At 44.5% G+C, this 13,098-nt stretch overlaps 1 protein-coding gene across 1 annotated transcript in view; it reads right to left on the reverse strand.

The window, feature by feature from the left end:
* LOC133055203 (zinc finger protein 107-like) overlaps nt 1–11,827 on the reverse strand; it is a 78,182-nt gene extending 66,355 nt beyond the window's left edge. Inside the window, 5 exon segments of the mRNA XM_061140629.1 lie at nt 277–416; nt 5,111–5,203; nt 5,696–5,822; nt 8,493–8,560; nt 11,641–11,827. Of these exon segments, the coding sequence (XP_060996612.1) occupies nt 277–416; nt 5,111–5,203; nt 5,696–5,822; nt 8,493–8,560; nt 11,641–11,827 (615 nt within the window).
* Nucleotides 11,828–13,098: the final 1,271 nt, after the last annotated feature.

The following is a 13,098-nucleotide window of genomic DNA, read 5'->3' on the forward strand; positions in this document are numbered from 1 at the left end:
CCTATGTTCAGAATTGTTTGAATGAGTATTTGCAATAGAGACAAGATTACCTCCCAGATATTTCATGTTTCCTTTTAGAGAACATGTATGTTTCAAAAAAGGATGGAAATCTTTTCTTAAACACTTACACATCTTGGCAAATGTTGAAGACTGAAGTGGGTGTTTTTCCCAACGTGACTCAGGTCGCTCAATTCTTTTTCCAGTAATGTTAGAAATCTGTGTAACTGTCTCCATTTCTTTATGTCCACATAAACATCCTCTCTGTCTTTCATATACCCATGTATATTCCCAGAATTTCCTTGAATGTAAGTTTCTGAGGTGAAATATTTGATATATTCCTAGGTTTGCTTTTGGGAATACATCTTCTAATGCTGGATTCTTTGGCATCAAATCCTGGGTGTCTTGTGGAGACAAGGCTGAAAGATATCAAATAACAAGTAATTTCCCCTGCTGTTCTCAGTGAATATCTTTAAACATTTAGAGAAAATCGATGACCATAGCTAGTTTAAAACTAAAATAGAGATAAAAAAATAAAATAAAGTAGAGATGGAAGCATCAAGATGTCAGAGGATTAGGCAGATGTGGAGACAATCTCTGTCTCAACAAACGAATCAGAAATGGAACAATTTTCACAGAGCCCAGCTGAACACTAGCAGAAACCCCTCGAAATCTAAAGAAACAAGAAAGATTCCTGCTGAGCCAGGTGGGACAAGAGAAAGAAGAAGGAAGAGGAAGTGGGATGGGGCCTGTAACCTGGGGGGACATGAAACTGAGCAGCGGTCTCCATATCCAGGGAAGCCCCTCATCAGGGGCTCAGTTTGGACAGAAGGAGAGCCTCATTCTCCTCGGGAAGAGAACATGGCAACCAGTGTGTGGCAGCAGGAGAGAGTGAGACCTGCACACGGGGTCCTGACCCCGGCCCTGCCCACCCAGCCTGAGAGGCATGTCCACCACTGCAGACAAGGGCTGGGTGCTGAAGTGTGGGGTTCGGACAGCAGACCCAGGCAGAGGATTGAGGTTGGCTGTGAGGAAACATCCTGAAGGGATGGGACTGCGGGAGGAGGTCTGCAAGCGGGATGCTTGTGGTGGAAGCCTGAACCACCACAGAGTGGAGGGGTATTGGTGAGTGATGCCAAAGAAGAAGCTCATTGGATGCCTTGTCCTTTGTGCCAGACCCTGCTCACCAAGGATGATGAAGACCTCCACCCACGTAGGACTTTTGAGCCCCCAGGCACGGCCTCCCCCATCAGCCTCCTCGACAATCAGCAGACTCCTGCGCTCTGGGGCAGCTCAGGAGCAGACACCTGTGAGTTACCCACACGCTCAGATGGAGCTGAAAGCACAGCTGAGCCCCAGGGATGAAGAAGAAAAGCTGACACCTCTCCCTGCAGCAACAGAAGCCACGGTCTCACACCCACGGCCGGCTGTGTAACCTCAGCCCCTACAGAGCATCTGAATCACCTACCAGCACTCTCTCAGTCAAGGCAGGGGCAGCTCTAGCTGCTGTAGACTCCGTGGGCTCCCACACAAGGGGGCTGGGCCAGGACAGAGCCTGAGCTGCCCCAGAGCACCACAGCAGGTCCAGCTCCACGCTGAATGCAATCCCAGGACCTGACTTCACTGAATCTATGCCGGTGACCTTGTGAAAACAACATCTGCAAACATCCAGGGCCATGGGCCATCATGCCCATGATTAAGGTGGGGCCAAGAGCAGTGCCTACACTACATCACATGAGAGCCTGCAGAACGCATGAGAGGGGGAACCAGAGCACATCCTGAGTGAACATCCCCAGAGGAGTAATACTCAGTGACTTTTCTCCATGTGGGGGTGCTCCAGTCCCACCTGCCTCGCACCACAGATCAGAATCACAGCTAAGACTCAGATCTGGAGGCTCTATTCCACCACGCAGGGAGCAGGCACCACCAGAGAGAGGGCAGTAACAACCACAGAACAATGTGGAAACAGCCCTGAATATCCACAGCAGGCTCTGGGCATGGTTAACAGCAATCAAAGCCCAGATCAAAGGATGAGGTCGCCAACCTCGGGACCAACCTCACCCACCAAGGTGCAGACACCAGAAGGAAGGCTAACTAGGTTCCTGTAGCCTTCAAAACAGAGACCACAAACAGAATGATGGACAAAATGACATGGCAAAGAAATAGGTTATCGGGGAAGAAACAAGATCAAAACCTCCAGGCACCACTGAATTCAGAGGTGATAGGCAATCTAATGATTATTTCCTGCTTTTAGTCATGTTAAGTGGAGACAGCAAACACTTTCACAAATTCTATATACCTAATAATTCTTAAATCCACTTCTTGCCACACAAGTTTCTGAGAATGGTCTATTAGATGTTTCAATCTAAAAATCATAAATGATAGGGACAGAGAACGAATCAGAAACTGAGGACACCTAAGCAGCGTCCAAGGAAGCTGAATACAAATAAGATAAACTTAATAAAGTACTAGTTTGAAGAAATTAAGTAAGAAGAGAGACTTAAACTATGACTGAAAGAGGGAACTCTACTCATTGCTCTGTGGAGACCTAAATGAGAAGGAAATCAATAGAACGGTAAAGACTAGAGATCTCTTTAAAAAAATTAGAGGCACCGGGAATATTTCAAGCAAAATGGGAACAATAAAGGACAGAAACAGGATGGACCTAAAAGAAGAAGATATTAAGAGAAGTTGGCAAAAATACATGGAAGAAGTATACAAGAAATATCTTAATGACCGAGATAACCACGATGGTGTGATCACTAACCTAGGAACAGACATCCTGGCATCCAAAGACAAGTAGGACTTAGAAGGCATGATGACCAACAAAGTTAGTGGAAGTGATGGAACTCCAGCTGACCTATTTCAAGTCCTAAAAGTTGATAATGCTAAAGTTCTGCACTAGATAAGCCAGCAAATGTTGAAAACTCAGCAGTGGACACAGGACTGGGAAAGGTCAGTTTTCATTCCAATCACAAAGAAAGACAATGCCAAGGAAGGCTCAAACTACTACAGAATTTCCCTCATTTCAAACAGTAAAGGCTCAAACATTTTCCTAGCAAGGCTTTAACAGTATCTGAACCGAGAGCTTCCAGATGTTCAAACTGGATTTAGAAATGGCAGAGGAACCAGAGATCAAATTGCCAACATCCCTTGGATCATATAAAAAGCAAGAGAGTTCTGGAGAAACAACTACATCTCCTATTGGCTTCACCACAGACTTTGATTGTGAGGATCACAAGAAACTGTGGAACATTCTTCAAGAGATGGGAACACCAGACTACCGTACCTGCCTCCTGAGAAATCTGTATGCATGTCAAGAAGCAACAGTGAGAACTGGACATGTGACAATGGACTGATTCCAAATTGGGAAAGGAGTACGTCAAGGCTGTACATTGTCACCCTGCTTATTCAACTTATATGCACAGTATGTCATGCAACATATCAGGTTGGGGGAAGCACTAATTGGAATCAAGATTTCAGGGAGAAATATTCATAATCTCAGATGTACAGATGACACCCCCCTTATAGCAGAAAGCGAAGAGGAACTGAGGAGTCTGTTGATGAAACTGAAAGAAGAGGGTGAAAAAGCTGAAAAACTCAGTCTTCACAAAACGAAGATCATGGCACCAGTCAGATCGTTTCATGGCAATTGGTAGGAGAAACAGTGAAAGCATTGACTTTATTTTCTGGGTTCCAAAGTCACTGCAGATGGTGACTACAGCCATGAAAGTAAAAGACGCTTGCTCCTTGGAAGGAAAGCTGTGACCAAAGCAGGCAGCATATTAAAAAGCAGAAACATTTCTTTGCTGACAGAGGGTCGTCTAGTCAAAGCTATGGTTTTTCCAGTAGTCATGTGTGGATGTGAGAGTTGGACCATGAAGAACGCTGAGTGCCAAAGAATTAATGCTTCTGAACTGTGGTGTTGAAGACTCTTGAGAGTCTCTTGGACTGCAAGAGGATCACACGACTCCATTCTAAAGGAAATAGGTTCTGAATATTCATTGGAAGGACTGATGCTGAAGCTCTGATGCTGTGGCCACCTGATGGGAAGAACTGACTCACTGAAAAAGACCCTGATGCTGGGAAAGACTGAAGATGAGAGAAGGGGACAACAGAGGATGAGGTGGTTGGATGGCACCACTGACTTGATGGCCAGGAGTTTGAGCAAGCTCTGGGAGTTGATGATGGACAGGGAAGCCTGGCTTGCTGCAGACCATGGATTGCAGAGTCAGACTCGACTGAGCAACTGAACTGACCTGACTGATATGTATGATTGATTCTCTTTGATCTATAGGAGTACAAAATTGGAAAACAGTTATATTCCAATTGGAACTTTTAAAAAAGATTTCTTAATATAACCTAAAAATTGTCATAGTTTGAATCAACTATTAATAATATAGTGGAAAATGTGCTGAGTTTATGTCAATTTATTTTAAAATTCTATGAGGTAATAGAATATAATAAAGTATTTTAACAAGTTAGAATGAGGGCAAATACACTTAAGATATTTAATATGAGATCACATAAGTGAAAGAGAAACTTTGAAGTCAACCTGAGATGTGCATTCCTTCATTTTCACAAGGTTTTGCTTTCCGCAGTGAAAAATTACTTGAATTTGAAATGCATATAGAAGGTCCTATGTGTAGCTCCCAGTGGATAGGAAATTATAAACCAGAGGATAAAAACCAATCCCCAGTATTCCTAGAAGTTTGGCAGTTTGTCTACCACTCCACTCACACATTTCTGTCTAGAGGTAGAAGGAAACTTGAAAAGGACTGTCACATATTTACTCAGAATTGGGCAGAGTTTTCCTAGGGTCCCCAAGCAATGGAAGAGTAACGAATGAATGCAATTTGTCACAAGCCAAGAGGAGACTTTTAGTTCACACGGTGGTGGAGAAAAGTAATCACTGGAGATAAATTCATGAATGACTTAAGAGACAGAATGGGGCAGGTGATACATTTCTACAACAGTAGCAGACACAAACCCAGGTTTTCAAAAAACCATTTCCATTGAAGTAAATCTTCCAAAGCCATGTGACGAAGGAGGAGTTCCTCGTTGCTCCTGGGACCACTCACCTGAGTCATCATCTCCGTCCATTCATACATACCTGGGTAAATGGCTGTTGTCTCCATTCTCCTTGTATTCCTGGGATCCTTCAGTTGGTCCAGCAAGGCGACCAGGTCCATCTTAGAGACAAGCCCTGTTGATCACAGAAAGGAAACTTTGTGTTGTTAGAGATTCATCAGTATCGAATCCAATATGTATTCAGGTGAGATGAGACACATTTTGTTCTAGAAAGCGATATCTGGAAATAGTTTATTCAAAGCCGCTATACAATACTAACAAACACCTATCAATCAGATCCTGGGATTCTGGTCAAGTAGTACTATGGCAAAAGTAAATAGTGTCAATGTGAAATTAAGAGAGTGTGCAACTATTTAATACCACAGAACTTACACTATTACCACTAACCAAAATGAAGGAGGCGAAGTGCATCAAGGAAGAAAAACGTCACCAGCATAACGAGTCATCATGAAGCCTTTCTTTCTAAACTCACAGACACTCATTTCCCCCTAGAAAGCAGAGATCTGGAACTACTCTGGGAAGCAGAAAATTTCAGAAGACATTCTAGAAATGAAGGAACCAAAACCTAGTGGGTAGGTAAGCGATTCTGGATGGCAGTTATTCTCACCCAAGAAGGCCAGGTTTCCATAGTTCTCTAACATCACATCCGTGTACAATTCCCGCTGACCAAGGTCCAGGCATTCCCACTCCTCTTGAGTGAAGTCTATGGCCACATCCTGGAACGTCAGCCGTCCCTGAAATACAAAGTGCAGATGCCATGGGGCCGTGGGAAGACTTCCTTATGTGACCCAATATGGAAACAGCAAGTTCAGAGACGTGGTCGTGATTTAGTGGCTTGCCTGGTATTACAAAATATATTTTTTTACACAGTAATCCTTTCTACCCAATTTCTAATGTGAAGAAAAGAGGATGAGTTATGATCCACAAGCCATTAGAGAAACTATTCTCATCTGAAAGAGAAATTATAAAATCATCAGGGCAACATTAGCATATTTATTTTTCGGTGTTCTACTCCTGTGACATAAATTGTTTATCAAAGAAACAGGAAAAAAAAAATTTAGGTGTATTCTGAGCCAAGAGTTCTGAAGTGGGGCCAAAGTGCCACATTTTTAGCAAGGTTATTTGAGTTAGAAATGTTGAAAATTCTGCTCGATGAATGAGGATTTTGAACCGTAATGAAATAGAATAGTAAGATAAGAATTCATACTTAAGTTGGAACTGTAACTGTTTTACAGGTTTTAATGGGCCTAATAGGATAGTCTGGAAGCCTTCCCAAGTGGCAGTCATCCATTGAATTTGCAGGAGTGGGGAAAGCTTGGTCCTTTCCACCCGTGAGAAACAGGAGTAGTCAGAAGGGAATTCTTGAGGATGTTCAAGATTGGGGGAAGCTTGATTCCCTCCCCACCTCAGAGATTAGGTTAGTTAGAAATAATGAATATCAGTAATGTTGCTCTTATACATTTTGACAAATATTAACAGTCATTCAATGGCAGAGCTTAAACTTTACTTCAGCTTATGTACTTCAGATTTTAACTAATAAAACACAGACAGATTCACAGAGACAATGCTAAGAAAAGGCGATAGAAGTTTCTGTAACTGTAAAGAATACTAAAGCCAAGAAAAGGTTTAGTCACTCAGGCATGTCCAATTTTTTGTGACCCATGGACTCTAACTTGCCAGGTTCCTCTGTCCAAGAAATTACCAAGCAGGAATACTGGGGTGGGTAGTCATTCCCTTCCACAGAAGTTCTATGAAAAAAACTAACCAGAAAAAGAAGAAGAAGAAGAAATAATTGATCAGGTCATGTTAGTATTTCCATACATACATTCCAGTTCAGTTCAGTCGCTCAGTCAGGTCCGACTCTTCACGACACCATGGACCACAGCACGCCAGACCTCCCTGTCCAACACCAAATCCCAGAGTCTACTAAGTTCATCTCACTGAGTACTGATCTACACTCCAATGGGGCTGTATACTCATTAAGGGTAAGAGAGAAAAGTTTCATGTCACTAAACTCAGGTCATTTTGAATGGATTCAAAATGTACATAATGTTTGAGGATGATATTCTTTATTTACACTGACTTAATTTTTTTTTTTTTTTTTTTACACTGAGCTGAATTTTAAATTTTAATACAGTTGAGCATAGATTAGGACTAATAAGATTTTTGTAAACATTTTGGAAAATACAAAACTGTGATGAGACTCTGTGATGTGAGCATGGAGTGTACTGGAAAAGATCAGACCTGGGCTTGGGATGAAAACCCCCACTCCCAAAACCCAGCATCTCTGCTGAACACACCTGAGTGTTCATTTTCCAAAGCAGAAAGAAAGAAAGAAGACATGAAACTACCCAATTAATTGTGACAGTTTAGGTACATCCCTCACTTTTTCTTTCCAAGAAACTTGCTCAAGTCAAATGGAAAAAACAAATACATAGAATGGGAATCTCACAGAAACACCTAAACCAGTGAACATGAGTCATGGGGCAAGAAGTACATGGAAGAATGCATTATCACTGCACGGGTATTTTGTCACTATTATGGAAACTATGATCTGAATCTATCATTAGAAAATGTTATTTTGGGGACTTTGTGATGATCCAATGACTAAGACCCTGAGCTCCCAATGCAAGGAGCACTGGTTCTTTCCGTCATCAGGAAACCAGATTCCACATGCTGTAGCTAAGAGTTTACATGTCACAACCAAAGAACCTGAAAACTACAAGGATGACTGAAGATCCTACCTGCCACAATGAAGACCCAGTGCAGCCAAATAAATAAATATTTTAAAAAACTGTTTTATGCAAATTTCACTTCATATGTGCCTTCCCTGATCTGTAGCCTAATACTACATTTAAGTAGTTAGTCTCACTTATCGATATAGAGCAGTCTCTGCAACGTTTTTATTTCTGAATCTTTTCTGAAGAACTATGGACCGCTGAGTTCACTCTATTTATAAGGACAATCTGTAACTCCTGCTCTAATGAGCTGAAGCTGCATCCACATGTAAACTCATCACGCGATTTCCCCTAATTCACTATGATCCTAACACCAGACCACATCCCAATGGGAGTCTCTGGTAGCAGTGCCTGCCCGTGTCGATCTCGCCCAAAGGGCATATAGTGAACAACTGAACGTCACTAATTCATGTTGAGAATTGATTAGGCTCTAGAGAAAGCCGGGATACAGACAATGGATAACAGGCTCTGGGATTTAATGGAGAAGTTAGTCTAAAGAGCTGCTCTTCACTATACTAAGAAAAAAAATGAAAAACTAAGAAGTAGACAATGACAAACCACCCAGGGAGAAAACTTAGAATCAGAGAACTAAAGGTTTGCAGGTTCTCAGTCCAGGCATTTCAGGAGGAAAAGCAGCCCAGCCCCAGACCCGGACAGGACGTTTACCTGAGAAGCTGCCATTTCCTCCTCTTGTTCCTGCTGCTCCGAGTCTTCTCTGGGGATGTTGTCGCAAACTCACATCCACAGGTTGAGAAAATACCGTCAACGGCATCCACACAGCTCTTTGACCTGCAACTGCTGCAGCGAAAATGAAGAAAAAAGGTTCTGGTCTCTGCTGCCCTTTTCGAGCCTTTTTTGGGCTTCCTCTGTTCCTGATCGGTAGGCGGCAATCAAGACTACTCTGACATGTTAATCACATTCTGTGTTGGGTGCTTACCTTTGGTGCATTCTCTTTGCAGATCACCCCGGGAGTTCTCCTTTCTTTTGCATTACAGAGAGCAGGTCGCAGCACAATTCACGGGAGACAATGGGCCTGACTCCTGGGCTAGCTGACTTACATTATGAGGGTGTTTGAAACACGGCGGGTGAAGACCCGCATTTAGGAGCCCTGAGCTGCAGCCTCACACCCCGCACTCCAGAGACCTCTGCTGAGCGAGGATTAGGGCGGGAACTTCTAGAAACAAAGGAAGTCGGGCAGATTGCCTGGGGAGAGGCTCTTTCTAGGATGGGTGTGGCCCTCCGCTGCCTCTGCCTGTGCCCTTGGGGGAGGGGTGGTGGGGAATGCCTGCTTGGTGGGAAGCACCTGGGGGCCTTGGGTTCCTGCAAAGCTTTGCTCTCAGAATTCTTCCCAAAGATGCTTTGCCCTCAGCCTGCTAAATCCGACTCTTTGCCTCCCCATGGACTGTAGCCTGCCTGGCTCCTCTGCCACTGGGGACTCTCCAGGGAAGAATACTGGAATGGGTTGCCATGCCCTCCACCAGGGGATCTTCCTGACCCAGGAATTGAACTCGTATCTCTTGGTGTCTCCTGCATTGACAAGTGGTTCTTTACCACTAGTGCCACTTGGGAAGCCACAGGGTACCCTGAGTACGTAGGTTTTTCTAGTACCCTCTGCAGCCTGGGGACACAGGTTTTCACAAAATGATTTGAACTGTGACCACCTGTCTGCAAGCGAGGGACCTGCAACTTCAGAGACCAGGAGGCTGGAGGTGTTTCAGTCATTGCAGAAACCAAGCACTAACACTTGGAGAGTTGGAGAATTCAGGTTTATTATGCCGGGGGCCCAGAGGAGTTAACACTCCAAGTTCTGAGCCCCAAACAAAGGGGTTACAGAGTTTTTATACATGGACAGGCGTGATTAAGAGAGTTTGCAGGTTTGCAGGGGCTAGGGAAATTGCAAGAAGGAGGACAAGGGTGAGTGCGATTAATTCCAGTTCCCAGTATTGTGAGTCCTCACATTTTGAGACCTACATGATCAAGACTTTGGAAAGAGCAAGCTGAGTTACAGAGGCAGAAGGAGAAGGAGGCTATGTAAAAATCTGTAGTTTTTCCTCTTCATTACCCCCTCTTGATGCGTCTATCACTCATTGTAGAAAGCATCATCTCATGTTTGATAGGACATTCAGAACTCCCCGTCGTTTAGGGGACTATATTGAGCTATTAATATTTGTAACTTTATGGATTCCATTCGAGAGGTGATGAACTGGGTAATATCTTTGAGAATACAGGGCCAAAAAAAGGCCTGAAAGGACATGAAGAGAGTACCGGTTAATGGGAGAAGCCAGAATGCCCAGCTCCAGATATTGTTCCAATTACCCCAGGAATTTGTTAGTTCCTCTCTGCTTTTCATGATTCATTCCCTTAGCTGTTGGGCCATGTCTCTGACTATTCCTAATTGCTTTACATAAAGACAGCATTCTACATTCAAGAAGAGGTTGAGTCCTGCCTTTTCAGCTGTCAGGAGGTGTAGCCCTCTCCTATTTTGTGAAAACATCTCAGCCAAGAAATCTAGCTTCTCCTCTAAGGCCACTAAAGATGTGGCTACTCTCTCAATCTTGTCTGTGTGTTGTAGCCACGCGTTCTGAGAAACAAACTCACTCAGAAGGACAATGCAGATGGTAGAGTGCAGTTCATTACACCGGCGGGGGCCAAGGCAGAGTCTCCTCTTAGCCAAGAACCCCAACCAGTTTTGTGAAAACCTTCTAATCCCTAAATGTATAAGGTTCCTGAAACCAGTCTGAACAAAGGAAAAAGAAAGATACAATCAAAGTTAACTGGCAATCATATGCCTGAAGCCTAGGTAGTTAAGCCTAGATAGTTAAGACCAATAGGCCTGTGGTCATACCCCAAAAGGCTTAATAGAATGTATGATTCTATTCTGTTACACAGATAATTAGGGTATTCTTTTAGGCAAAGGAGAGCCCTGGGGCTCTTCCGGGGGCCTACTTTTCCAGTTCATATGTCGTTTCCATAGATACTAGGCATAGAGCTTAAAGTCCACAGTCCGGCCCAAGATGGAGTCCTGCTTTCAAGACAGAGCCTGTCCTGTTTCCTCCTTCCTGTGAAGTCCTTGGATGGTGTATGGTAGAAGGTGATTGATGAAGCAATGCCTCCTATTCCAATACTTAACCTAGCCAAAACTTCCAAACCAACCAGTAGGGGATAACCTGGATGGCTCTTTTTGACCAGGTCTGTGCTATCAGAGGTACAGTTAGAGTCTGGTTGTTAGGGCCAATATTCATCTGGGGATCGAGGAAAGCTAAGGTGCAGATACCCATCCATTGACTGGTAGACATAAGTAAACATCTGTCCCACAAACTAAGAAAAGGCCTTGATGGGCCAGTGCCATATTTTGTCTCTGGGAAGATGAGTGGGCCATTCATCCTTTACACTTTGATTACATTCATCCCTGGCTAAATTGCCCAACTTCAGTTCCTCCATCATTTGTAAAGCATTCTGGATCCTTTTGAGTTAACTCAATTGCCCTTAAGACTGGCCCTTCTAAGGGTGGTCTATCAGAATTCCCATGGCTGTTGCAATATTTAATGGTACTGGTGTAGCTAAATACCGTGGAACCCCTAAGGATGAGCAAAGCCAGCTATCCCTGGCCAACTGGGGTTGGTGTCATATAGAAGGTGAGGGGTTGCATTGAAAATCTGGTACAGATGAAGGTCTAAGTGGTGTTAACTCTGTAACCTGGGTCATACTGCCAACAGGCAGAGCCTGATTTTGAAGGGCAAAGTTGGTCCGTGATTTCATTTGTCTGCATTACTGTCCTGTTCAGTAGGTTTTTCCATTTATTTGGCAGACAGACAGCTGTTCTGGGTTGTAACATCTACATGGCCTTTGGGCATAGACGGAGGCGCAGGGGCGTGATGGCAAGGCCATGGTGTCAGGGTGTCGCCCGGGGTTTGGATCCTCTGGTTGGGGAAAGGTAGCGTCAGTGGGGGACACAGCTGGGAACCATTTTTGGCACCCAGGACCCTGGATATACACCGCATGGTTATGAAGGCAGAGGGTGATCGGCCTATAGGATAGGCTATCTATACATTGCTCTAGCTAATGGTTGAGTAAGGGATTTTTCCAAGGGTTGACTGTAATGTTGACAGGTGCATGATGGATAAGGCACGGCTCCATCTGTTACAGCAAGGGACCCCAAAAGGCTCCAAAGCAGCTGCACATAACAGGTAACTGAGCACTAGCAAAAGGTTTTCTCCGCATCTCTGAGTTGTCACGGCTATAGCAACTGAGCCTATCGTGAGGGGTGTCAGCCATCCTGTGAGCGATTTAGATAGGAGGGAGAACCGATCATAGAAACATCTAATTAGAATGAAGCTTCCCACTGCGGTGAGTTAACAGACAGCTAACCGCAGCTTCTGACCCAGTCAGAAATCCCAGTCCTGGGGCGGGACTGAAGCTAGTCCTGTTGCAAATAGTACAGCAATAATATCAATCAGGAATAGAGGCCAAAGTTGACAATAAAAACCCATTGACATCTTGAGTGCCAGGTCCTCAAGCTTCCGTGAGTTGACCAGCCAGCTGCTTGAACAAGGCTGAAGAATCCTCAAGCTTCTGCCGTGCGTGAATGGCACGTGACTAGTCAGCTTCTGGAGCGGCTAGAGCAGGCGCAGCGTCTTTGGTGGGTGAGTGCCGTTGTTTTTGGACCCAGACCTTGAGGGGATCTCTGGGGTCCCAGATTGTTTTCCAGGTGTCCTCATCACAGGAAGCCGCTGCCTTCTTGACTCTGGTGTGGTGGATCCAAGGGATGACGCCTGTAAGTTTAAGAGCGGTAGGGGTCGCCAGGACAACTGTGTGAGGGCCTGTCTCCTGGCGGACATGGTTCTTCTTGCCAATCTTCAACCCATATCTCGTCTCCTGGATGCCTGGGATGAACCCAATTGCCCAAAGGAATGGGTGTCCTCTCAAAGGTTTCTCGGGCGATAGGGTGGAAGACTTTTCTCAGGAAATGGAGGTGTGGAAACATCTCCAGGTCAGCTAGTTGTTAGGGGTTTCCCTTGAGTTTTCCTATCACCGGGGGTTTTCTCCCATATAAGATCTCAAAGGGAGAATAGCCTGAGGACTCAGGGTGCATCGGGCTTGGAGTCAGGCTGGGGGGTAACATGTCGATCCAAGATAACTGGTCTCCTGAGAGAGTTTAGCTAATGTAGTCCTGAGGTTACAATACATGCGTTCATCTTTCCCTGAGCTGAGGCCTGTAAGCGGTGTGACGCTTCCATTTTTTTTTTTTTTTTTCAGGATAGCTCAGTTTTTA

The sequence above is a fragment of the Dama dama genome, chromosome 4 (genome assembly GCF_033118175.1).
Source record: "Dama dama isolate Ldn47 chromosome 4, ASM3311817v1, whole genome shotgun sequence".
Lineage (NCBI taxonomy): Eukaryota > Metazoa > Chordata > Mammalia > Artiodactyla > Cervidae > Dama > Dama dama.